The 26,195-nt window shown below is 37.7% G+C and overlaps 3 protein-coding genes across 6 annotated transcripts; all 3 read left to right on the top strand.

The window, feature by feature from the left end:
• Window positions 1–531: 531 nt before the first annotated feature.
• On the top strand, window positions 532–3,433 carry LOC122020263 (F-box/LRR-repeat protein 2-like). The gene is made up of 2 exons (XM_042578117.1): window positions 532–2,112; window positions 2,464–3,433. Exon 1 carries the CDS (start codon window positions 651–653, stop codon window positions 2,097–2,099), a length of 1,449 nt encoding a protein of 482 aa, XP_042434051.1. The 5' UTR covers window positions 532–650; the 3' UTR covers window positions 2,100–2,112; window positions 2,464–3,433.
• Window positions 3,434–5,553: 2,120 nt separating this feature from the next.
• LOC122020817 (isocitrate dehydrogenase [NAD] regulatory subunit 1, mitochondrial-like) lies at window positions 5,554–13,490 on the top strand. Its single transcript, XM_042578847.1, has 4 exons — window positions 5,554–6,177; window positions 8,167–8,406; window positions 10,787–10,865; window positions 12,878–13,490. Exons 1-4 carry the CDS (start codon window positions 5,665–5,667, stop codon window positions 13,150–13,152), a joined length of 1,107 nt encoding a protein of 368 aa, XP_042434781.1. The 5' UTR covers window positions 5,554–5,664; the 3' UTR covers window positions 13,153–13,490.
• A 1,015-nt stretch (window positions 13,491–14,505) lies between these two features.
• Window positions 14,506–26,183, top strand: LOC122018875 (zinc finger CCCH domain-containing protein 43-like). Of its 4 annotated transcripts, none has more exons than XM_042576333.1 (10): window positions 14,506–14,917; window positions 15,040–15,072; window positions 15,879–15,917; window positions 16,041–16,097; window positions 21,638–21,685; window positions 21,809–21,865; window positions 22,571–22,630; window positions 23,359–23,475; window positions 23,642–23,950; window positions 25,632–26,183. In XM_042576333.1, the coding sequence occupies exons 1-10, from the start codon at window positions 14,582–14,584 to the stop codon at window positions 25,710–25,712; spliced, it is 1,137 nt and encodes a 378-aa protein (XP_042432267.1). In that variant the 5' UTR covers window positions 14,506–14,581; the 3' UTR covers window positions 25,713–26,183. The 4 variants fall into 4 exon arrangements, with proteins under 4 accessions (XP_042432267.1, XP_042432270.1, XP_042432268.1 ...); XM_042576332.1 differs by having other exon boundaries at window positions 14,507–14,917; window positions 15,879–15,959; XM_042576336.1 differs by lacking the exon at window positions 21,638–21,685.
• The last annotated feature ends 12 nt before the right edge of the window (window positions 26,184–26,195 follow it).

Genomic DNA, 26,195 nt, shown 5'->3' with positions numbered 1-26,195 from the left:
GTTATAAAATTATTATTTTTTTCATTTAAAGATAATGGTTGAACTTTTAATTATTAATTATAATAGTTTTTAAATGATAATTTGCAAAATTATTTTTTATATGAAATTTAATTAATTATTCTTCAATTTTAAAAGTGACAAATTTTACGATCCAATTAATTGTCATAAATGGTTGCATGCGAACGCAGCAACTCATGCATGGCACGTGAGACATATATTAATTTATAGTTAAATTAAACAGTTCGGAAAATATGAAAATTCCAAATAATTTATGAATAAAATTTTTATTTGTTAATATTTGCAAATAATTTATGTATAAAATTATTTAATTAACAATCTTGTATTAAAAAAAAATTATGGACGTCGCCGGCGGTCGCCGGTCGAGGTAGTTACTTAGTGGCAAATGCCAACATATCCGGACACCCGCTGGGTCGCAGCTTAGATCCCAATGACGACACGGATTCGGCAATGGGTAGCTGTCAACGCCCGCCGCGTGGCCTTGGCGGCAATAGCAAAGCTCCGTGAGCGAGTGAGGCTTCTCGACCGCATTGCGGTCGTGGTGGGGACGCCCTCGTCGTGTTCGTGTGGTCCTCTTCTGTGCTTTCGCTTAGAAAAGCCGGCCCTCGGTGGGGGAGCCCGCAGAGAGCGCGATGGATGCGGTGCTGTGCGACGAGTTGGTGCAGGAGATTCTCCGGCGACTGCCGCCGTCCTCCGCCCCCTCTGCTTCCCTCGTATCCAAGCGGTGGCTCTCCCTCCTCCGATCCTCCACCACCTCCCTCTCCCTCGCCGTCCGTCCGCGTCTCCCTAATTCACCGTCGCTCTCCTCCATCCTCGCCCACTACCCTTCCGTCTCCGACCTCACCGTCGTCTCCAATCGCGCGGAGGAAGAAGATGAGGACGGCGGCGCCGACGCGCTAGTGTTCGTTATTGCTTCCGCCGCTTGTAACCGCCGCCTCACCCGATTAAGACTCATCCCCGCCGCCCAGGTCTCCCCTTCCGCTCTCCAATCATCCGCCGCCGCCTTCGCCTCCCTCACCTCCCTCCAGATTGCCTCCCTGTTTCCCCTCTCCTTCCGCTGGCTCGCCGCGCTCCCCTTTCTCAAATCCTTCTCCCTCGTCCGCTCCCGCGCCAAACGCCCCCGTATCCAAGAACTTCCCGATGATGATGACGACGGTGAAAACGCTATCGTGATGCTGCCGCTTGAGAGTCTGTCGTTGTCCGGGATTTACGGTTCCGATCGCGGCCTCTCCTGGCTGTGGCGCCGCTGCGGCGGTCTCCGCTGGCTGCAATTGCGGGCTTGTGAGGGGACCGGCGATGGCGACTCTTCGTCGGCTTTCCCCCTCTGCCTCACCGGCCTTCTCGGGCTCGAGCTCCGCACCTGCCGCTCCATCGCCGACCGCGTCCTCCTCCTTGCTGCCGATAGATGCCGCAACCTCGCCTCCTTCCTCCTCTACGACGGCGGCAGCCGCGACGCCCTTCACCACTTCATCCACCGCCGCGGCGCCGCGCTCCGCACCCTCGACCTCCGCCTCCCGCTTGACCTCCACAACGACCATCTCTTCGCCATCGCAGCGGAAGATCGCGATCGCTACCGCCTCTGCCACCACCAGCTCGCCTCCCTCCGCCTCCATAGCTGCTGCCTCGTCACCGGAGATGGGCTCCGCTCCCTCGCTCTCTCTCCGGCTGGCGCCGCTATTGAAGAGCTCGCGCTGGTGAACTGTGACGTGGTGGAGCGGGAGCCTGGGCTACTCACCTTCCTCAGCCAGAGCATGCAGCGCCTCCGGCGGCTCGACTTGTCGCACAACGAGACGATGACCGACAAGGAGGTGGGATCCATGCTAGCTTCCTGCAAGAATCTAGTAGAGATCAGGCTAAAAGGTTGCAGAACCCTGACCGGCGATTCCCTGAACTCCTTGCTCAAGCACTGTGGCAAGCAGGTGGAGCTGCTAGACATTTCGCGATGCCCAGCCATCGGAAATGAAGCGATTGATAAATTTGTCACCAACGCCGGCCGGTTGAGCCAGTTGATCGTGGAGGAGGACAAAGTGACTGAAGCAGTCAGAGCTTGGCTATCGCGGAAAGCCATTAAGCTCAGTTAATCGAGCAATGAAGGTACACATTTCAAGCTCAAAAAGATCCTATTTTTCCTTCCTGCTCTCTGATAAATTATCAAGTTCTTCAGTCGTCTATCCTGTAAATAGAAGTCTCATCTTCATACTATGAACTGGACTTTCATGAATATATGATCACTTCAATTATTATACTCTGGTTTGAAGTGTTTGAAAACTCATCATCATGCTTGTCTCTGCTTCATTAATTCAAAGAAACAAAGTATGATACTGACCTTGGTGTCTTGGTGTCTAAAAAAAGTATGATACTGACCTCTGTTGGATCAATCGAAATCAACCAATATAAGAAAATTATCTTGTAACTGATATTTGGATTCTATCTGCTAATCATTAGGAGAAGATGAAATACAATGAGAACAAGGGGAGGGAAAGAGGGGAACATCAACCTGAGTACTAAGTGGAATGTAATTGTAGTCAAAGAAATTGATATGTATTCGTATGATATATTTGTGTATGTTCCAATTCTAATTGTCAGTCTTAACTGAGATATTTTTATACATATGAAGAAAATTTGTTTGACTAAGGTGTTGCTAGAATTCTCATTCTATGCATGATAACAGTCATTTGAGTTTGATCTAAACATGTTTTTCAGCGTGCCAAAGTAACAAAACATTACCATTTCAACTAGAAATCAAATTTCTTCACTGAACAAAATGGTTTTCTCCATTCATGACCATGAGATATCATCACGCAATATTCGATATGAAACTATTACCCATTAGGAGTGAGTGCAACAAGGTTAAACCACTAAGTAACTGTTGATACATGGAAGTTCATCTATGATTTGGAAGAACTCTCCTTTTCCATATTTAAGTTCATTAGTCATACATGAAACTAGTCTCCTAAACCGCACAGCAACTAGAGTAAGTTTTCTATTTTATCCTTTTTTTAACAAAAAATCTAGAAAGCTAACTCAGGCCTTATAGAATCTTTTGTTAAGAATTATTTTATCTTTGATACTTGCAATTCATGTTTCTTTTGCTGTGATGTTCATGAATGATGATCAAAACTAATCTGTATGCTCAATGTTTGTTGAAACGGTCTAATTCATGATGGAATCCCTTTATTTCTTAAATTCTTGCAATTATCTAACTCTGATTATTTCTGTTTTATTCCGTCTCCAAATGTTATCGAAGAACTAATACTAATAGTTGCTTGATTTAGTGGTAAGTGAGATAAATTCAAAGAGTTTTCGACCAAATTTCGAGGGTTTAAGTTGATGTATCAACCCTATTGGAAGAGGTTTAACCTTCTCCCAATACTAAATTCATGTCATCGAAAACAAGTAAAAAAAATTCAATGCATCCTGTTTCATTTCTTAAATTCTTGCAATTATCTAACTCTGATTTCTGTTTCATTTCATCTCTAAATATTATTGAAGAACTTTGATAGTACTTTCATCTATGTATGCTTCCTCCAATTCCTTCATTGATGTCATCTTCGACATGGATTTGTGGTTGGAATGTCTATTAGCTGACTGAATTTGCTATTTGATATTGGTTGTTGATCAAGTATGTTCAATATATTCCTGATGGCTCTGTATCAGCAACTTGAGATATACTTGTTTTTTTATTTAAAGTATTCGAGAAATTTCTATGATTTCGAATATTTTTGTTCTTGCGATAGGGAAGCTTTAACCATAAGGGATTGACTTGGTTCAACTGAAAGAGGATCTCATTTGTCAAGTGTTTGATTTTTGGAGTTTTCTTTTACTTTTTTTTTTTTAAAAAAAGAAGAAGTATTTTTAACCTACAAAGTTCATTTATAATTTTCATAAAATAACACAAAGAGAATAGAAATTTGGCCTATCTTGATGGAGACCCATACCAACTTGCCTTATGGCATCTTTAATTTTTTGAAATTATTATTATTATTATTATTATTATTATTATTATTATTTAATTAATTAATTTAAATTTTTTAGTATTAAATTAAAAGGGCATCTCTAATTATTTATATTGTAATAATTTAGCCAATTTAAATATGGATAAGTGGGGATGCGTGGCGCTTAATTAAAAAAAAATGAAAATAATTTATTCATTTTAATTTATAATAAATCAACAATCTATCTCTAAATGAGTCAAGTTAAATTTTGTGATCTCCAAGTTTATTTAATAAGATAATTATCAAATTGAGCCTAAAATGAATCAAGTTGTTGTGAACATGATTATTCAAATATGAATTGATTTTTTTATGAGTTTGAGTTTGATTTATTTAGATATTAGTAAATTTTAATTTAAACTTATTTGATTATTTAAAATTTTTATATTTTAAACTTATTTGATTGATTATTGAGTTTGATAATATAAATTTATTTATTAATTTAAAAAAAATATTTGTTTATTTAAGATGTTAATAGGAGTTTTATTATGAATATGATTGACTAATATTGTTTGTAAATATTAATGAACTGAATATATATATATATATATATATATATATATATATATATATAAACTTATTTGTTTAGTTTAAGTGGTTCAAATTAATTTATTTAATTAATTTTGTGTATTAAATGAAAAAATAAATTTTTATCAAATCAAACATTAAATTTGTTTGTGATTATTGGGGTTTACGTAAAAAAATTATATATGTTTTATAACAAAAACATGCAGCAAAAGTGAAAAAAGAGAACTGACGATACCAAGATGTGACAAAAGGTGATTCGTTCGTCCTCAGTGTCTTCGTCAACTCGTCCCTAGCCTAATAAGAAAGAGATAAATTATGGATGATTACTAACTATTAATGTAAACGGTCAAGGCATGAGAAAAATCATGTTCAAATGTTTCAAGTTTTGATTCCAAGTGGCAAAAAGGCGATATCACTCGCACCCAGTGCCTTCGCCGCACCACGCCCAAGGTCTTTACGAGAGAGATAAATCACGATAGCTAGAGAAGTTAGTGCACAGTGAGAAGAGGTGTATAAGGACCAGGGAATTACGCTCTGAGTACCCTACGGTTTGAACCTACACTCTCAAGTGACAAATTTTTACGCATTAACCATTCCAAATAACCCTATGGGACAATCAAGTTTTGATTCTAAACTTCATAGGATAATATTTTATATCTTAACTACCGTACCACTATGAATGGACACCTACGGTACCAAGATGAACAGGCAGCACAAGGTTGAGCGGACATTCATCTATCCAACGAAATAATTTAAAATGATAAAATTTACGATGAATTTAATAATTTATATAATGAGCTGTATTTTTTAGTTCATGTTCCATGACACCGTTATATGAACCGATATGCCCGCGTTATGATATGAACCGTAACGAAGAGACCTTCGAGGCTTCCAGCTCTTTCCGAACCGTTATAATCTCTCGCCATCTCCGTTATTTGCACACGTCTTTCCTCTACATTTTCGTTGTGATATAAATGGTAACGCTTCGACGCTTCCAGCTCTTCCCAGACCGTTATAATCCTTTTCGCGATCTCCGTTATTTGTGGGTTTCTTTCCTTTTTCGTTTCTCTCGTCGCTCGCAGTCGCTTTTAAACCCTCAGATTTCGAATTGCGAAAGGCTGCGACGATGAGGCGATCCTCTCCGATCCTCCGCCGTCTCCTGAGCGGCGCTGCCGCTGGCTCCTCCGCCGGCGCTAGGCGCTCCATCACCTACATGCCCCGGCCCGGCGATGGCACGCCGAGGCCGGTGACCCTGATCCCCGGCGACGGGATCGGGCCCCTCGTCACAGGAGCTGTGCGGCAGGTGATGGAGGCGATGCACGCGCCGGTGTACTTCGAGACGTACGAGGTCCACGGCGACATGACGACAGTCCCACCGGAGGTTATCGAGTCCATCCGCCGGAATAAGGTGTGCCTCAAGGGCGGGCTCGCTACACCGGTGGGGGGAGGTGTGAGTTCCCTCAATGTGCAGCTGAGGAAGGAACTGGATCTCTATGCGTCTCTGGTTCATTGCTTTAATCTTCCGGGATTGCCGACTAGGCATGAGAATGTGGATATTGTGGTCATCAGGGAGAACACGGAAGGCGAGTACTCTGGTTTGGAACATGAGGTGGTTCCTGGTGTCGTGGAGAGCCTCAAGGTATGCAATTTGACCGTATGCACTTGAAACGAATGGGAAAAGATAGATAGGCATAATTCATTACCATATGTCTGTGGTTGATTGCTAAAAATATAGATGATTTGAACTTTTACTATCCTTCCCTCTTATTGTTCTAATTTCTCTTGTGGTTTTTATCATAGCTTCTGTATGACTATTATTCTTTTGTTCTTGTCTTTGAGTTGATAAACTGTCATTAGTTTGCCTCCAATCTGATCTGACAGTTCAACTACATGTTGTGTTTAACACTTTTATAAACTCTAGATTGCACAAGATCTTTTTCCCTTATTGAGATACACAGGATGACAAATGTTACTTTTTGTCAATTAATGTTTTGATTGCTCATTATTGCTTTACCAGGACAAAAATTGATAAGGTTAGTTGCTAGTGAACAGGTTAGTAAGTTACTGTATTTGCGATTACTAAGGTGTTTCTGGTGCTTGTTTCAATGTTTCTATAAATGATGGCATCCTCATCTCATATTGTATGTTATCAATTCTGTGTCACAAACCAAAATTTATCATGAAAAATTAGTAACTGTTCATGTCATAACTCATCATAAGCCATTTGCTTTCCTTCTATTAATGTATCTCATGGATTTTCTATTATTAACCAACTGCATAAGAATCCTAGCTAAGGTTTCTATACTTGAGCTGGTTATCCCATTGTATTCTTGAGTAAAAATCCTCTGTCTGCTAAATAAATTTCAAATGATGTGATTGTAGCAATGAGGAACTATTAAAAATATAGTTTATTTAGCCATTTGTCATGTTTTCAACTTCAGTCCTTTTCACATATATAAAATAATTATTCTAATTAGATTTAGCATCTAAGGGTATCTTATAATGATATCAAATTCCAAATTAGAAAATACTGCTTTTATGAGGGTTCCATCATTTTCAAAACAGCCAATTCCAATCTAGATTAGCCGAGTTGGATAAGTTTGACTAAGGCCATTCCAATTTTGTACGGAAAATTGAATAACATCTATGATTACCACAAAATTATCCAAAATCTAGCGAGGTAGACTTTGGGCAACAAAAAGTAATCTCGAATCAATGAGAGATCAAATATTCTATACAAAGTCAAGCTGTTTTCTTTTCCCAAATCAAGTGGAAACTTCTATGAGGAGGAAACGAAGGAGATTCAGGAGGTGAGAAGGGAGGATACTTAGTAAGATTCTTTTTCAAAGTGGAAACTACTTGTCTCCACCCATTTCCATGGCTTGAAGCATTAAGATAGGAGTAGATTATTGTGGACGGATGGGGGGATGATTTAAGGAGTGTCTACTTGAGGGAACAAAGCCATGGTACAGGGAAAGGATGGGAAAAGCCATCATTCTCTTGTCTACTGCTGATAGAAGGGGAAAAAAATGTGGAAAAGAAAGAGATAATTTAGCTCCTTTCTCCAAATTTGGTTCTTTCCAAAAGGTGGTTGGAAGAGGAATGGAAGCTTTGAATTGGATGAAAGAGGAATGGAAGCATTTAAAATATTTTAAAAGACCTGTTTAAGTCCGTAAGGTCTTGGGGACAACAAAGTGAAAGGTCTAATTTTGTCATTTTTGTGATTTTTCTTTTTTCCTCTCTTTTGAAGTAGACAAATCAAAGGAGACCTTTCTTCTCTACCCTTTTATCCCATCCTCTCTTCCACAACATTGTTTTTTTCTTTCTCCTCTTCCTTCCCTCTAGAGGATACATCTCTTAGTGCATGGGTGAGAGATAAGAAGCACATAAAGTAATGGAAAGTTTGAAGGTTATAAACTAACACTTTTAGAAACTTAACTTCAGAATATGTATGCTTAATTCCTTAAACTATAGCATACTTATAATATTTGAAATCCATTTATTTATTTATTTTGTTAGAAATCACATTTTGATATGTATATTGTAACACCCAAAAAAGTGATTTTTTTAGCATAAAAATAGAACACATACTTTTGTCTTTTAGGTCCTAACTAAATGTCTGTGCTAGGTGATAACAAAGTTCTGTTCTGAGCGTATTGCGAAGTATGCTTTTGAGTATGCGTATCTCAACAACAGAAAAAAGGTCACTGCAGTCCATAAAGCCAACATCATGAAGCTTGCAGATGGTCTATTCCTAGAATCATGTCGTGAGGTTGCAACAAAATATCCAGGGATAAAATATAATGAGATTATAGTTGACAATTGTTGCATGCAGCTTGTTTCAAAGCCAGAGCAATTCGATGTCATGGTATGCTTTTCCATCATGTATTCTTATCATAAACTAACATTATTTTCTCTTTATAGTTGCTTTCCTTCAGATGATTATGTTTAGTTGCTACTTTCAGATTTGGTTCAGGTGCAGGTGGCTCGTTCGTATCCCATTTTAATGCTTAGATAAACAACTATCATAATATGAAATTGTCTTGTTTTAGTCACCTTTGGATTCAGAGAATATATTATAATTAATTGCCTAGACCACCATAGAGAACTCTTGTGCGTTGACGACGATGGAAATTATTTCTAGGAAGAACCATTCTCTTTGAACATAAAAAGTATTCCTTCTAGTATGAACTAATATAGTTCCATACATTCAAGTATTCAACAAAATATACTTTGTTGTACCATTAACCTGCTAAATCTCCATGTGAATTTTAGCTTCAATTGTTACTTGCCTATAGCATGTAGGAGAAATCTTAGAGAACCATATTCTTAAAATTGACCATTCAAGTGTAACAATTATAAATAATATTTTTCTCTTTTATTCCCCGATGCACAAGTTTATCACAAAGATGGTATATTTGAAGTTAGCGGCACTGCTTATTTTGCCTTCGTCATCTTGACAATTATTTTAAATGCCTACTCCAATTTGAACAATTGGGCCCATGGTCTATGCTTCCAAATGCAGTTGTCTCTTTACACTTACGGAATGAGATTATTATTAACACATGAAATTGGTAACTATAATCAAGAAAAAAAAAATGTGTAGCATTTTATCAGAAAAAAATGTTATTTAAAATGTAGATGAGGTGTAGGATACTAAGGATCAGTCTTGAAATTTTCCTTGATAAGTTGATTTTGTACTGAATTGCAAAGCAATACTTATATGGGTACTTGACTTTATATATATATACATATATAACCCGCCAAAGCCGGTCCCAAGCCCGGTTGAAAAGGGCGAGGGTTGCGTGTTAGCTTGCTAGCCAGCATGGACTTTCAATTCAATGAAAGGATCTATCAAACTATTAATATATATATAAGATTTGGGAAAATTGAAGAATCAGATAGCAATGTATTTGTATTGTACTGGGGTTAAGTTAGAAAATTCAAAGTTATGAGAAAAGGCCCCTTCTTTGTTTTCATTATCTGTGTTCATGTTTTCTTTCTATATAACAGTATGAAAAATAATCTCATTAATTTTCTCATAATGAAACAAATAGAAGCCAAGTGCAATGTGTAGAGTAAAGAGGTAAACTTGAAAATGTGTAAGAGAACCAAATACATGTTCAAAAGATGTTTTATTATCTGAGTAGAAATTGGAATTGCATAGTTTTTTTAGGGGACCTAGATTCTAGAATAATAAAGGAAGAAGTTACCTTAGCGTATGTATTCTCATTTGCCAATGAAAAATGAGCAATTACATTTACATGTATAAGATGGTGTTTCAGAAGGTTACCAAATTCAGAATCACATTATTAGCCAAACTCACCAAATGCTCTCGGATTAAGATGATTATGATTCATTAGTAGCCAATTAACAATTCAGGTCAGGAAATCAATCAACCTTCTTTGAGACATGAGAAATTGGCTCAAGCCCACACACACACACACACACACACACACACACCCCACGTAGCCCATAGGGATGTGTAGCCTGCTCGCATTGCACCTTTACCAAGCTCGTCAGAGAGCTTGACCCAAAGCCCTATGTAGCAAACCTGCACACACTCAGTGGGGCGTGTCACCCACTTGCATTGCACCTTCGCCAAGCTCATCAGAGAGCTTGATCTAAAAGCTCATGCACTGCATTAGACTGCACAGTGTTTTAATAAGGCTCCTCTATTCCAATAGTTCACATCATTGCATCTTTTACAAGATAAATGCGAAAAGAACAGCTTTCGTTAATGATATTGAACTTTATGTTACCCTTGAATAGTATTAGCATGAGTAGAATAACTATCATGAACCTGGATGCTCGCCTGTGTGAGGAATGTTTTGAATTTAAAACTTGTGGCATTCCACATTATACTTGAGGGATAAATTAGCTTGTAAAATTTTGTGATAACAGACTGCAATGTAGCAAATATATTAATGCCTTTGCAATTAAATAAAGTTCATTATGACTCGTCCAGTTGGGACACACCAGAGGAACAGAAATAGGATAGGTTATATTCTGCTGTACTTTAGACTTCCAATCCTTCGATCCTAGCTATTGGTTCCTATTGTGTGAACTACAGTATGTTAAATCAGTTAACACATACAGCATCTTTATTTCCAAATCAACTTTATCTTGAGGGATTTGTATTAGGTCCCTGCATGACAAGCACTTCATCTGCAGTTCTGCACAACACATATTTTTCTGCATGGTTGATTTCCATCACCAAAGACTCATGCATAATCATCCTTTTGCAGGTCACTCCAAATCTCTATGGCAATTTAGTCGCCAATACAGCTGCTGGGATTGCTGGAGGCACTGGAGTCATGCCTGGAGGTATCTTGAGATAACCTGCATTTTGATTTCATCTTTCTCATTTTTGTGCCACAATCTTTCTTCATTTTTTCTCTGCAAGTGGAGTAGTGGACTACTGTGAAAGGCACAATCCCCAAATCCCCCACCCACTCGCACACCAAGAAAAAACATATTTCACCTGATATTTGACTTCTTGATTACTAAGAATCTCTTCAGCGGCTAGTATTTCACACTTACATCAGTGGATAAAAGTGAAAATTGGATCATTTGACCTCATGCAATTAGCTCACTACTTGTCCAGTAGATGTGGAATTTTATTGAACCTATCAGGCTTTAAAATAGTGTAAATGTATACTACTTAAGTTTGTAGGACCGTTGGGCCGGCTGGGAGGGGGTTGTTGGATATCCTGCTAACACAAAAAGAGAACAAACCCTCCTCGAACTCTTTAGGCTAACACTTGCATAATTAAGTTAAGCAGATAAATTAAAAGCATAAAGAAAAGCGAGGCACAAAAGATTTACTTGGTTACAACCGATGTGGTTGTTAATCCAAGGAAGATTAAGCTCGATAAAACTCCTTCGGGCGGAGAAGCCTCGTACAGCGTTGAAGTGCAGAAAACAGAAGCTTAGACTAAAAGAGAGTGTGCAAGCACTGGATTTACAATCAGTGAGTTCTGATGGAAGCTTCTGGACCAAGGCTATATTTATAGCCTTGGTCGGGGCGCCTGGAAAGGTTGCGGGCGCCCTGGGGGGGATAAAATTTATCTCCAACGTTCAGATTGCGAAAATCGCAATCCTAGTCAAAATCATGGTCCGGGCGCCCGGATTGGTTCCGGGTGCCCCGGAGCAAAAAGTCAACTACGGTTGACTTTTTGTCCGGGACCACTTCTCCGTTAAGTCCCCGTCTCGGTCCGGGTCTACTGCTCCGGATCCGCTTGATTGGGTGATCTCGGCCTTCCGGAATAGGGCTCACCCGAACCCATGTTCCGGCCTTCTCGAGCGTGCTTCCCTCCGGCTTCTCGTCCCTCGGAATTGCCGCGTGTTCTTTCTCGTCCACCAGCGTACTCATCCGCAGTCTTCGTCCCTCAGTCGCACCCCGTGCCGACCTTCGCGCTAGCTGCGTCTCTTGCTCACCGAGCAATCTTTCGCTCCGGCTTTCGTCCCTCGGAACCACCGCGCGCGCTTCCTTCTCGTCCGCCGGTGTACTCTTCCGCAGCACCTCGTCCCTCGGACGCACCGCGTGCCGTCCTTCTCGCTAGCTGCGTCTTCCGCTCGAGTACCTGTGCTCCTAAGCTCCTGCACACTTAGACACAAGGTTAAATATAACGCAGGACCTAACTTGACTTGTTGATCACACCAACACAACCTTGGGGTTCCAACAAAGTTCAATATCCAACAAGCCACTTTTAAAATCGGCACAGTGCAATTGAAGTCTTGGTTTTTGTTCACTGGCGGTTACAAACCCGTAGCTGATCACTGCCCTCAACAGTGATCACGTATGAGTTTCTTGGTCTCAGTTTTTTGGTCAGAGGGAAACTGAAAGCGCACATAACCCGACTGGCAAAGAGGCACCCATTTACAGCAAGAAAGGCATGACATGTATTTGAGGGAGCATCTGATATCCAACAGGGATCTAACATTTAATGGTAGTAGTTGTTGCTAATCATGACAGGAAGTAGTGTTGTTAGCAGTTCGTGAACGGTGCTCGTTAGTAGGATTGCAGGTGTTATCCAGTAGCAGTTTGTTAACAATGGTGATTCGGGTAGTCTCTGAGTAACAACGATTGTTCTGAATCAGTATACTTCCAATTCACCTCTACCAAAGCTGTCTCTACATAGTCTGCAGCATCTGGAAGGCAAAATTTTCATTTATTTCGAACTGAACTAGTCTCGACATTGTTGCAATTGTTAATTCTTTGGAGAAGAATTCATGTAAAAATCTTAGCATCAAACATGATCAAGTTTAGACCAACAACCTTATACAACTCCTCCTCTACAAAATCATTCTCTCCATTGATTGATTTTTTTCCCTAGGTAATGTTGGCCAGGATCATGCTGTGTTTGAGCAAGGTGCTTCTGCCGGCAACGTTGGAAATGAGAAACTGGTGGAGCAGAAGAAAGCCAATCCAGTGGCTCTTCTCCTTTCGTCTTCCATGATGCTGAGACATCTCCAGTTCCCATCATTCGCCGACCGGCTAGAGACTTCTGTCAAGCGCGTGATTGCCGAAGGCAAATACAGAACCAAAGATCTGGGAGGGAGCAGTACGACCCAAGAAGTCGTCGATGCGGTCATTGCAAATCTTGATTAAGCTCGCCGAAGACCATTCGCTTTGAGGCAAAAGACCGGGGATAATCATGATCCTGAATTGCATCCGAGGCAAGAGACCAGCTCGATATATTTGTTTTTTCTGGTTTCACGCCTTACTCTTGCAGATTATCTGCAGGGAAACTGATGAGTTTTTTTTATTATCAATCCCTTCGTGCTTTAATCATACCTACACGATCATGGCAGATGTATTATTATCTTCTTAGATATTGTTTATCGACGGAAACCAGCAGGATCTCATCTCTCAGACTGGTTTGATATTCAGATAATGCCTTGTATGTTAAAGTTTGCCTTTTAGTTATGGGATTTCACTCGGTCAAACTGCTGCACTATGGCTCCGGGACGAATTTAATTTATTTAGATGTTATTAAGTTTTATTATTTGAAATTTTTATAATTTTAAATTTATTTAATTAAATTTAATAATATAAATTAATTAATTTATTTATTTAAAACATATATTTATTTTTTATTCTTATCCTATTATAGCAATTCTATCCCGTATTAAGAGCACAGATCTCCTCGATCATTTTTTTTTATGGTCCAGGGGATGTGTCACTCGTATTTGTGGTCGGATCGTGGTCGCGATCCGATCGTAAATTATTACGATCCTTTCTTAGATTCTCCGTCCCCATCAGGTTATAATTTTTGTTCGAAGGGGGTGATCTTTGGTCACCCGAAAGTCTCCGGTGGTGGATAAGTGGTCAGGTTATTGGGCGCTAAGTGAGGATATCCTCCGGGTGGCCTCCGACCGCCCGCTCTGAATAAAAATTATAATCTGATGGAGACGATGAACCTAGGAAGAGATCGTAATCATTTACGACTAGATCACGTCCACGATTCGACCGTAAATATGAATGACATATCTCCTAGACCACAAAAAGTGGTCCAGGACCCTTATTAGGGGCTTATAAAATTTATTTATAAACATTGTATTTAATATTATTTACGTATTCTTATTTATGAATATTAATAAATTAAACATATGTTCAATATTTTAATTTTTTTTATTTAATTGAATTTTACGTATATGAATATATGATTTGGGCCAACAGAGGAATCGGCCGATGACAGCCGGGTAAACTTTCGGGTGCAAAATACAGACGTGAAACTAACCGGTCGCTCTTTCCCAACGCGCAAATGAATGACGCGCTCCTACTTTGGCCGAAACACGGCTCAGCATTTTGAACGCCTTGCACTTGCATGTCTTCTCGAGGCGCCACGTCATTCACCAATGCGGGACCCATAAATTTATTCAGTGTAAAAATTGATTTGATCTGTTTGGTGTTCTCAGAAATACACAGGATCGGAAGGCACTCGAATTATATCCATGACCGAGACGAAGACTCCAATGGCTCACTTTCCCACCTGCTTCGCTTTGTTTCGGCCCTGTCCATTGCCGGCGACGGGCGAATGGGGAGCGCCGTGGGAAAGCCTGCCGTGAAAAATTACGAAACCATTCATATTCCTCCTCCGGGTTCCACGGAAGTCCTCACAGAACTAGCGAGGTTGTTGATGGAGGAGAAGACTAGAAACGGGGGTGGTGGCCCGGAGACTGCCGCAGCTGGCGATGGTGCTGGTGTGGATCCCGATCCTGGAACGCCTAACGAAGGGGAGAAGGAGCCGGAGAAGGAGGTCCCGACGCAGTTTCACAAGAGACCCGATTGCGCATTTTTTATGAAGACAGGGACGTGCAAATTTGGGCCTAGCTGCAGGTTCAATCATCCTGCAAGACGAACGAAACCCAGGGTTGTACTACTTTTTTGTGTTTCTGTTATGCGGATTTTTCTCCCGGTTTTGCTTCTTGGAGGGATCGGATACGGCGTGTTTGCCTGGTAATAATCGGAGAGTTATATGGTCTTGATTCGCAGGTCTGGTCGAAGAGCGACGGGGAAAATGCTCAGGTGATTCAAATTTTGCGTCTTTCCCCAAATTCTTAGGAAATTTCTTGATTTTCCCTCTTTTTTTCGTTGTTGTTCTTCGAGTTTCTACAACGGCACATTAGTGACTGGCTTTATACACTGTCGCACCTCCTCGAATAAAAACGCTGCAGGTGTTTGAAGTTTGCATGAACAAGATCAAATTTGATAGGTTTACAAAGGAATAGATTCTAATGATTTTGAGGTCTCTAAGTCACTTCATAACGTTAAATTAGGTAGCTTCTTTGGCCCCCTGATGATTCATACATTAATTCAGGAGAACAGTTTGTTTATGACATGTCCATCAATGCCAACTAGTTTGAATTACTTATTGTGAGATTAGAGGCCGACAGGGCTTAAAGGATGATTGTTTGCATTCTAACATGAGTACAGATTGTGTACAAAAAAAGGTGGTTGGATGAACAAGGAGCAGAAAATGGATGGTTGAATATGAAAAGAAAAGAGTTAAACAAACAAACAACTAACTAGAACATGCCACAATGTGGCCAACAACAAGCAATACTTTTGAGAAGGACAAAAGAAAGTGTCTACCATCATTGCTATACAGGCAATGGCTGGTAGGGACAAAATCTGTAGATGAGGTGAACACTTGATTGAGGAGATGCTATGTGCATAGAGAGGTTGAAAAATGAAATGGATGGGCATGTTGGAGGTTTTAGGTGGGAACGAGAGCGGTTTGGATTGCATCATTCTCCTGTTTGCTTTGTAGGAACTCTCTTATGCGCTTATACTAACAGAATTTTACTTTTTTTGCTTGTTAATTTTCAAAGGATGCTACAGGAAAGCCAAAGGAACCTCCCTTAAAAAAGGTTGAGCAAACTGAGAAAAAGATGAACATCTCTATCATAAGTGTAACTATTTGTTTATTTTCTCAACTTATAAATCCAAGTTAAATATCTGTTTATATTTTATTCTTGGCCTTCGTTTGATAGGATGACAAGGTAGAGAAACAAACTTCCTCTAGAAGATTGGAACAGGAAGATTGCAAGGTTAACATTGCTTCTACTTTTATTGCTCCATCTTTTTAAGACTTATTTTTGTAGTTCAAACCCTTTCAAAGGATCTGTGCATGTGTGTCCAGAGTCCTTGCATTTGTAGAGCTTCAATCACATGGGCAGTCCTTGTTTTATGTTTCTTTTCCTTGAAAATTCTCATTTGCAAAATGCATACAAGTGATTCCTCTAGCATGAGAAGGTACAATGTCCAGCAACTGTGTTGGTCAAATAATGCTTTCAAAGCAAACCTTCTTGGAGACACTAGCAGATAGGGAAGTTTGCTACCTTATCATCAAAACTTGGCAACAAATAGATATTATGGTCAAGGACATCCACCAAGAACACGAATTGTACCATCTACGAATAATAACCCATTAGTTAGAACCATAGGCAAACGTAGGCCACCAGAAATGATTTTTTTCGATAAAGATGTTGTTTTACTTAATATAACTAAATGTGACCCTCAGTTATATGATACTTACTTAAAAGAATGGATAGTCTCTATAAAACGAGATTATCAAGCCAAACATGAAATGGACATAGAAACCGGAGATGCTATAATCTGTGTAGGGGAAAATTACTTAGGAGATGTAGCTAGAGCAACTTGGGAAGACTTTAAAACTCACTTTCTAGAAAAAGTGGCTCGTATTGCCTCACAAGGCAATAATATTCTTAATTTTTACTATGCAATTCATAGACTTTTAACTGCAACATTGGACTAGATATTAGGCAAAAAGAAGCTATGAGAGATTTAGAGCAACTCTAATTATTTAATTGAAATTATATTAAACCCTTTTGTAATGACTTTCTAGCTCTTACAGCAGTATTAGGAAACTACTGTAACCCAGCTATAGGGGAAATACTTTTCAGTAAACTACTCAAAAGGAAGTAACTGAATATTATGTCCTTGGACATCTAATTTAATTAGATGTCTCGCTGGCCCAGTTTGAGTAGATAGCCATTCAGGAGGAGAGCTGTTAAAAGTAGCCAAGATAAATGTTTCTTTTTCTTCTAGTATGTGAAGTATTCTTTTTCCGAGAACCGGAGGTAAAGTTTGTATTGAGTCTATATCTTAAACCCAAAGTTGTTGAAGAAGTCCAAAGTTCATTAGAGTTACAAGCGTAATTAGCCGTCCTATATAATTTTTATGTTTGAATTTTTCATCATGAATATTAGCTTTTCTGAAGGCGTATAGCAGTTGGCATCTGCAGCCTAAGTCTAAAGTTGGTGTAGTAGTAGAACATTGTGGAAAAGATTTTGTACACGTAATTTTATACGTGTATTCTTCTCCGTAAGTGATAGTAATCCTAGGTGTGGGATTTTGGTGAAACCAATTCAAGGCTTCTTCAAGTTCAATGAAATGTTTATAGGAGGAGGTATCACCCAAACCTCGAAGATAAGTAAGTATGTCTTCAGGAAGTGCTTTCAAAGACATGAAATTGTCCCTTTTTGTGTTAGCTTGTAATACTTCCAATGACTGATATTGCATTGGTCTAAGTGGAACAAAAAGTACATCAGTATCTTGTCTTTCTGGAGTACTATTGATGGATGAAGTTGCTGCCATTAAATAGGTTTTGTCTTCTTGAATTGTGTTGTCCAGATGAAGTGAAGGACTAATTATAAAGTTAGGACCTAATTTGGTCCAAAGTAAGTCATAGGCTTCGTTGATGGAATAAAAGCCTTTATAAATGGGTTTATCTTCTTCAGGGAGAAGTAATTTGACTTCATCCCAAGTAGCATATAGGCTTGCATAGGCTCCTGAAAGAATAACATAACACGAGAATTTCTTCCCGAGTGGTTTCTGGAGAGTAGTGAGAAAGTAATTGGACAGTGCATTAATAATAGCTATCTTTTGATTAGCTATTCCTGGAGAAGTTGGAATGTTCCAGATGTTATCAATTAAACATTGCTGGATAATATCAAGTTGTACTTGTACTGAAACTGAAAAGTATCTTGTTGTTGTGAGTACTGAAGGAGTTCATGGACTCCAAATTTCATTGTCTTTTTATAACTATAAGTACGAACTCGGTTTTGTTTGCCCATTCCTGCAAACAAGATGTTAAATTAATAATCGAGATAAAGTATCAGCTAGCGAGTTATTACCGCCTTTAATATGTTCCCAATGGATTTTAAGACCTCTGTTAAGAATAGTATCTGAGAATTTGATCCATCGTTTAGAACCAAGGCCTTTCCTAACATCCTTTAATTGTTGATTATATTTGACTATAACCTCACAATCTGTCCTAAGTGTGATTTCTGGCTTGCTGCAAATAAATAACATGAAGGCCTCAAGACAGTAAATTACTGCTAGAAGTTCATTATCTAAAGAAGTTAGATGACCTTTTTCTTTATATTTGTCAGAGGCATAACGACAAAGAGACTCTGAAGTCTTGGGATCATATTTTGATCTTTACTAAATAGAGCTCCTCCCCAACAAGTTTCACATCCGTCTGTTTCTATGATTAAGTAGTCTGTATCTAAGGGCAATGTTAACTAGGGTAAGTGTTGTACACTGTTTAATTTGTTTAACCAGATCAACATCTTGTAGGTTAAAATATCTTTGCCGTGAGAGGTTTTATTGTATAATGGACCACTAAGTTTGCCAATGTCTTTTAGATACAGTCTGGCGTAATTGAGTAATCCTAAAAAGGATCTAAGTGTTTTAATATCTTCCATTTTATCAAGGAAAAGCTAATATTTTATTGGTTATATGGGCTTGGAGTGTTATTTTTCCCTGGCCTATAAGGCTTCCTAGAAATTCAATATGAGTTAAGGCTAGTTGCATCTTTTTCCTTGACATAATTAACCCATGTTTCTCAAATAAGTTAAAGATCAAGTGTAAGTGAGAATAGTGTTCTTCTTTGGTACTAGAAAACACTAGGATATCATCAATGTTAAATACAAGTGAAAATAGATACAGGTCTAAAAATATCATCCATTTTTCTTAAAAAAACCTGAGGTGCTATTTTAAGTCTAAATGGTATAACTAACCATTCAAAATGTCTTTCAGGACAGGAAGAGTCAGGATGCATTCTTACTTGCCAAAATCCAGATTTCATGTCAAATTTAGAGTATCATTTTGATTTCTAGATTTTGTTAAGTAGTTGATCCTTATCAGGGATCTTATAGCCATCTTCATGACAATTGTCATTAAGACGCTTATGATTGAACATCATTCTAGACTAACCACGTTTTTGTTCTGCTCCTTTGTTAACAATAAAGTCAAGACTTCTATGTCTAGAATCGGATCGTTGTATTGCCTTAAGTGCCAGGAGTTGAGGAATATGCATTTTGCATTCTTCAACCTCCAATTAGTGTATTTTAGATCTTGTACTTTTATGGTTAAGTCTGGATTGATGATGTTTAATTTGCAATAAGTTTTATCCTTTTCCCAATATTTAGTTGGGGTTTCTCCTATGACCTCAATCTTTTCGAGTCTAAAGATTAGGGCATCCAAAGAGTCTTGCTTATTAAGTAAGTTATTTAAGTATGACGGTTTGAAACAGTCTTGGTAATATGTTTATGAAAACTTGTCTATGTTTGCATTAGGGCTGAAATCGCCAAGTATGCCTAGTTATCCTGTAAGGAAATATTAACAGTAGGTTTCTTAGAGCAGGGTTTGGGTTGAGGACAGAGATAGGTGGAAGAAGTAGGGTTACAGGATTCAGCAGGAGGGGTGTCACCACGCTTCCCAGCGTTGACCTCGGAAGGGTAGGCACACAAGATGGGAGAAATAATAGGGGTAGATAGGAAAACAGCGTAATCCTTGGTAAATAAAAGAGCACGGTCAGGGGAAATAAGGAAATTAAGACCAAGAATAAGAGGAATCAGTTTATGAGGCATAGGTCGAGTCCAAAGTTGTGTTAAAGTAAGGGGGAGAGCTAAAAACACTGCAATTCGTATAAAAACGAATATGGACATTTTTTACGAATTTATGGTCACTAAGTTGTTGGCCGTCAAATTGGGTACTTAAGAGCGGAGTATTGGTTGTCTTAATTAAAGTAGAAGGGAGAAAAGATGTGAGTAAACTCTCGTCAATGGTGGATGTAGTGGCTCAGCTATCCAGAAAAGATGTCTTAATTTAGTAGTTTCGTAGCTTCTTACCCCGGCTTCCTTCAAGTCTTAACTAGCTTTTTGCTGATTGCCTGACTTAGCCAGCACAAGTTTTATAGAGCTACGAACTACAATTCTGTCTTCTCTCTTAGCTAGTTATGTTTCTACAAAGGTATACTCCAACAAGGATTGAGGACTTTTGATTAAGAGAGACAGAAAACAAAGCCCCAAGGCTTAGAGTTAAGTTCTTATTCAGCCATAACACACTTACTTACGGATAGATAATATAAACAAAGCACAACAGTACAAGATCAGATAATACACGCTGACTTACAGGTCTAAGTAGGGTATTACAAACTTGAGCACGGAGAGAGAGAAATCTTGCTTCTTTGAAGGTGCTTGCTGTTTTTTCGATAATCTGGAATGTGCAGAGGGAGTAGTCTTATATAGAGAAGGCTCTAGAAGGGGAGACGTGGAGGATAAGCATGCTCTTAGTGTTGATGCTCGTTATTGCTAACGTAAGTAGTGGTCTTTGGCGTTAGCACTTACATTATCTTGGAGGACGTGTTTCTTGACGTCATGGCTTCCGTCATATTTCCATCATGTTAATTAAATTAGCTTCTTCCGCAGAGCCCATTGATGGAGGTAAAGTAGAGGTTGATGCTGCTGATGGTGTTGTAGTTTTTTTGTTTGTCGAACCAGGCTATATTTTTCTTTTGATAGAACTGGCATAAGTTTGGATGCTGTGTACAATAAAGGGGAAGAACATTATCCCAAGAGTTTTTGGCCAATAAATTTTTTCTGTAAATGTTTCTCCGGCCAAAGTGTAATTGACTGGGTTCTGATAAGGATCCCAAAGGTAGGAGCTTCCTTGGATGGAAGATTTCCAGTGTTTAAGTTGTTCAGCCACTGGTTTTGGCGAAGTCCAGTCTTTATCCTTATGAGAAGGATAATCTTCAAAGGAAAGTAACTGCATATTAAGTGCTTGGACATCTAATTTTATTTGATGTTTGGCTGGTTCTGTTTGTGTAGTTAACCATTCAGGAGGAGAACTATCAAACGTACCTAGTACTAATGTTTCTTTTTCCTCCGATATATGTTGTATTCTTTTTCCCAGAAATAGAGGCAAAGTTTGTACAGAATCTATGTCCTATACCCATAGCTGTTGAAGGAGTCCATAAGTGGTAATTTATGTATTCCAACAACAAAAAAGGAAATAATTGACATTTGATTGGTTTACAGAAGGGTTTTTTTTTTGTCTCAGCTCTTGTAACTTTTATGTATTATCAAAATTTTCTTTATTCTATAGCCTTGCTTCTTTTTTTTTTAAAACTCGCCATTATGTTTCTTCTTTAGCTGTTTACACAAACTGTATGAAGTTCTACAATTATGCATGTGCTTTAGGATCACATCTCCTGATTGCTATGTACGAACTCTCTTTTGCATTTATCTTGACGTGGATTTACTTTTTTACTTGTTAGTTTCAAAAGAATGATATGGGAAAGCAAAAGGGACCTCCCTTTAAAAAGGTTGAGCAAACTTAGGTCAATAATTCTGTCCATAATTGCAGTTATTTACATTGTTTTCCTATCAACTTATCATCAGAATACAATGCCTTTGTTTTTTATTTTCTTCTTGACTTTTTTTGACAGGTTGACAAGGTGGAGTTACAAACTTCTTCCAGAAGGTTGGAACAAGAAGATAGCAAGGTTAGCATCTTTTGTTGCTAGTCCATTTTTTGAAGGATTAATTTTGTAGATTAGGTCCCCAAATCCTTCCAACAAAGCCTGTCAACACTCCTAATATTGAAGAGCTTCAATCACGGGGACAGTCTTTTCTTTATGTTTTACCTTTTTTTAATGAAAAATTGCATAGCTTTGCAAAAATGCATACAAGTGATTCCTCTAGCCTAAGCTACTGCAATGTCCAGTAATTGTGTCCGCCAAACAATGCTCTAAAAGCATTCCTTCTTGGAGACACTGGATATGGAAGTTTGCTGCTTTATAATTAAAACATGCTAACAAAGGCTTAACAACCACCTTTTAAAAAATCATCTATTACCACAAAAGACTTATCTTAAGCTAGAATTGAAAGTGGACATTTTATCTATTGAACTTGCAAAAGCGGTTCCATAATAGAAACTTCATGAATTTTGTGACTAAAGTTTTAATACTATAACATGAAATTGCAAATTGAAGTGGCTTTGCAAGGTATGTTAGTGTCCATTAAGTTACTCTAATTTTCAGATATCGTTCTAAGAAAAGAAGCAATAATCCCAATCATTTTTTCAGCCTATAAAAGCTTTTCTTTTGTCTGTGATAGAAAATTTTACTATGCTATAAACTTTTCATTATTCTACAAGTATCTAATCAAATCTCAGTTTCTTTTTTCTTCCCAAAATTTGCAATTGAAAGATTACTGAGAAAAGGAGTAATGAAGCCATTTCAGGAAAAACTGGGATAATAGAATGCAAGGTATTTGTTTTTTTAGTGATCATTGTATTTCTTGTTTTGCCTTTTATACAATCTGTATTGTCTTCTACAATTATGGATATACAGTGTTTGTAAATCACGAACTATAGGTTATGCAATCACAATTACCTTTATGTTAGCTTCTCTTATTTAGGTATTCTGTTACTTTTCTTCAATCTAAAATGTGGAGGTGAAGCAAGTTTTCTTTGCATTACCAAGCCACTAAGCTTTATGCTTTTCCAGTGAGTTGATTGTTTTGGTTCATGAAAATATCTATTTTCACTTTTCATCTTCTGTAAAATAGAATTTAAAATTGGATAGAAAAAAGAATAAATATTTATCATTATTTTTTTTTTTGACACAATTCACCTCTAATCATAAATTTAAAGGTATCAAAAAATTCAATTTTCCGGAGAAATGAAAACTAAAAATGCAAAATTTTGTGTATAACCAACTTTTACGAACCATAGAATGAGCCACAAAGGTGCTTGTTGCATCTATGATTTAGTATCAGCAAACTAACAGTATGAATGCCTCAATCGTTTATTTGGATCACATTTAGTACCCCGAATTACCACTCTAATAGGCTTTTATGATCAGCTTCTTCCAATTGCTTCTTTTCTTGAAGGTTCACCGCCGCTGGTTTAAGACTAAATATGATACTTCTGCTATCCAATTGTATTTATTTAATATTTCTAACTGCATTCATTGCACTGCACTTTATTCTACAGTTCTACACAACACCTGGCGGGTGCAAGTATGGGAACTCCTGCAAGTATGCTCATTTTCCGAAGAAAATAGAAGTCACTCCAATAGTACTAAACTTCTTAGGTCTTCCTATTAGACCAGTAAGTTATGCTATGTGATCATCACTTTGTTGCTTTTTGTTGGTTGGTAACATGTTACATGTATAACAAGGCTGAATCTTATTTTTGGTAACATATTTTAGTATTTGTCAAATTCAAGCATGATTACTACATGGTTCGACATCTCAAATTTTATGTTACATTGTAGGGAATGAAGGAATGCCCATACTATATGCGTACTGGTAACTGTAAATACACAGTGAATTGCAAGTACCACCATCCTAACCCTACCATAGCAACTGACGAACAAGGTGCCCTTCCTGATTGCCAAATCATTGGATCTGAGCGACATATTGCATTGGGTGTTTCTGGCCCTCCTGCGATACCCATCCCTGCTCAAGGAACATTTTATGTGCCAACTCCTTTAACAGTTGCATCACCGTCTTATTTCCCGGAACCAAACTTACACCCTCAAGTATTCCCATTCCATTCAAGTTCACAATTCAATGACTATCAGGTAACTTACCTCTCAATCTCATGCTCGAATCATGAAATCCTTACCACAATCCTTTACTTTGTTTAAGAACTTCATGAATGCATATCATAACATGAAAACCTAATGCCAACAAATCTTGCCAAACCTTCAGTCTTAATGTCATGCTTATCTCCGAATCTACAATCTTAAATGTTAATTTTTTTAAGGACTTTGTTTCCTATATTATTAAGCTGATATATTTTTTTTCTAGAGATATATATTTGCCAAAATTCTAAATTAATATTGAGAAATATAATTTACAATCCTTAAAATGCTTAAGTTAGGCCCCTTGGATCAAATTACCCTTTAACTAGATTAATTTTTTTATATTAATAAAACAAATATTCACTAAACTAAATATTTTGTCACTCTTTCAAGAAAAATGAGTAGGGCTCTCATTGATTAACTGGAATTATTAAAAAATTAAAAAAGACACAAATGTCTGCTTATTTTTAGTTAAATATTTTTAAAATTTTAAAGGATTAAATTAAACAATTTAATCCTATCATGCTATTTGGTGAAGAAACCTTTCATGGAACAAAATTATATAAAAAAAACCTTTTCTATAAAAAGACAATTCTTATTTTACAAAAAAATTATTATTATTTTAGTCAGTCAAATCATTTCATTAAACAATATGACAAACTGAAATTTAAAGTTAAAAATTAGATTTACATGTAAAATTAAATGAGCCTTTTGCCTTTTACAATATGACAAACGGTGTTTTAAATGTTATTTTAACTACTAGTATATTTAGAGAATTCCCATTGAAAACAATGGCATTCTTATATTGTTGATGTTGCTTTGAATGTGTACTTGTTATAATATATTGTTTACACATGTGAGATGCAAGGAAAACGTTACCAACTATATTTCATATATTTTCTCATATGCTATTTTTTTCTTAGAAAAAAATTCTCAAACCCAACCCGAAACCAAACCTGAATCTTAGTGTAGCATGCTAGGTTTTGTTTTGCACAATTTCCAGGCCACTAACTTTAGGCATGCGGCATGTCATCTGGTACTATTTTTAGATGCATAATTATAAAATCAAAATAAAAAATTGAGTTTAAAGTTACAAGTTTGCTAGTCAAAATCATGGTTCAATCAGGCGAGTTGCAGATCAACGTGGGCATCAACCGATACAAGTTAGTTGGTCTAACCAACCCATATTAATTGGTTGGGTTGCATATTTATCAAAATTAACCAAAATCTCATTATGAAAGATTATAATTACATATAAAGAAGTATAAAAAAAAAATTAGAACAATCAATTTACAATTGCATTTTAAGCATAGGATTTTAGGGGTTTTACCTTCGAACTATTTAGGGTTTAGGGTAGGGTGAAATATGATTGTAATTATGTGAATTTGTGAATGAAAACTTTTGACATTGCTAGTTACATGACAAAACTGATTCGGCTCTCTTGAAAACCAATCAATTCTACTAGTTCTGTAGTAGCCGTCTGATCGGGTTGATATTTGACTAGTTCCTTTATGCACATGTGTGAACTAACCAAAACGAAGAAATATCCTGTGCAAGTTCCTTTTGCCATGGTTTTTTGTTTTTAGATTTTGTTTCTAACGTTTGTTTCAACAATGTACATCTGTTACATCATAGTTACGATGATGAAAACTAATGCTATGCCCTTGTGAATCATCAGATAGACGCCGATGAATTCCGAAAGGCCAAGCAAACCACAGTGCGAATACTGGATCACCATCCAAAAGTTCATCTCCAATGATGCTGCTCACTTTCGTTCCTAGTAAATACGCTTATCGATAAAAACCTCACCTCATTCAGATTTCTCATACAAATGAGGATGATTTTTGTTGGTGAAATGTGATGTGATATTAAGCAGCGAAGGAGCAATAGCAATGGTGAAGGAGCAATAGCAATGTCAAGCGATCCCTACTTAATTGTTGCACTCTTGCAGACTTTGTAGAGCAAGGATAATATGTGTGTATAGAAGAACCAATCCCAATTCTACTTTAATATGGATTCATGTTGATAAATTTATTGATAAGTATTAGCGATTGTACAAAAAACGAAGAGAACTTTTTGAGGTTATAGGAGTTAAAACTATAGTCTCATCCCTCGAATTGTGAATGATCTCATTGTGCGAAGCATTAAGAACAAGTTGCAAACTTATGTATATTAGCATTCCTTTTTTTACTCGCTTTTATGCAAGAGAATGTTAATGAGTCTAGGATCATGCAATTCTGTT

The sequence above is a fragment of the Zingiber officinale genome, chromosome 9A (genome assembly GCF_018446385.1).
Source record: "Zingiber officinale cultivar Zhangliang chromosome 9A, Zo_v1.1, whole genome shotgun sequence".
In the NCBI taxonomy this organism is placed as follows: domain Eukaryota; kingdom Viridiplantae; phylum Streptophyta; class Magnoliopsida; order Zingiberales; family Zingiberaceae; genus Zingiber; species Zingiber officinale.
Note: the sequence above shows the minus strand (reverse complement) of the source record. Positions and strands in the feature narration are given on the sequence as shown.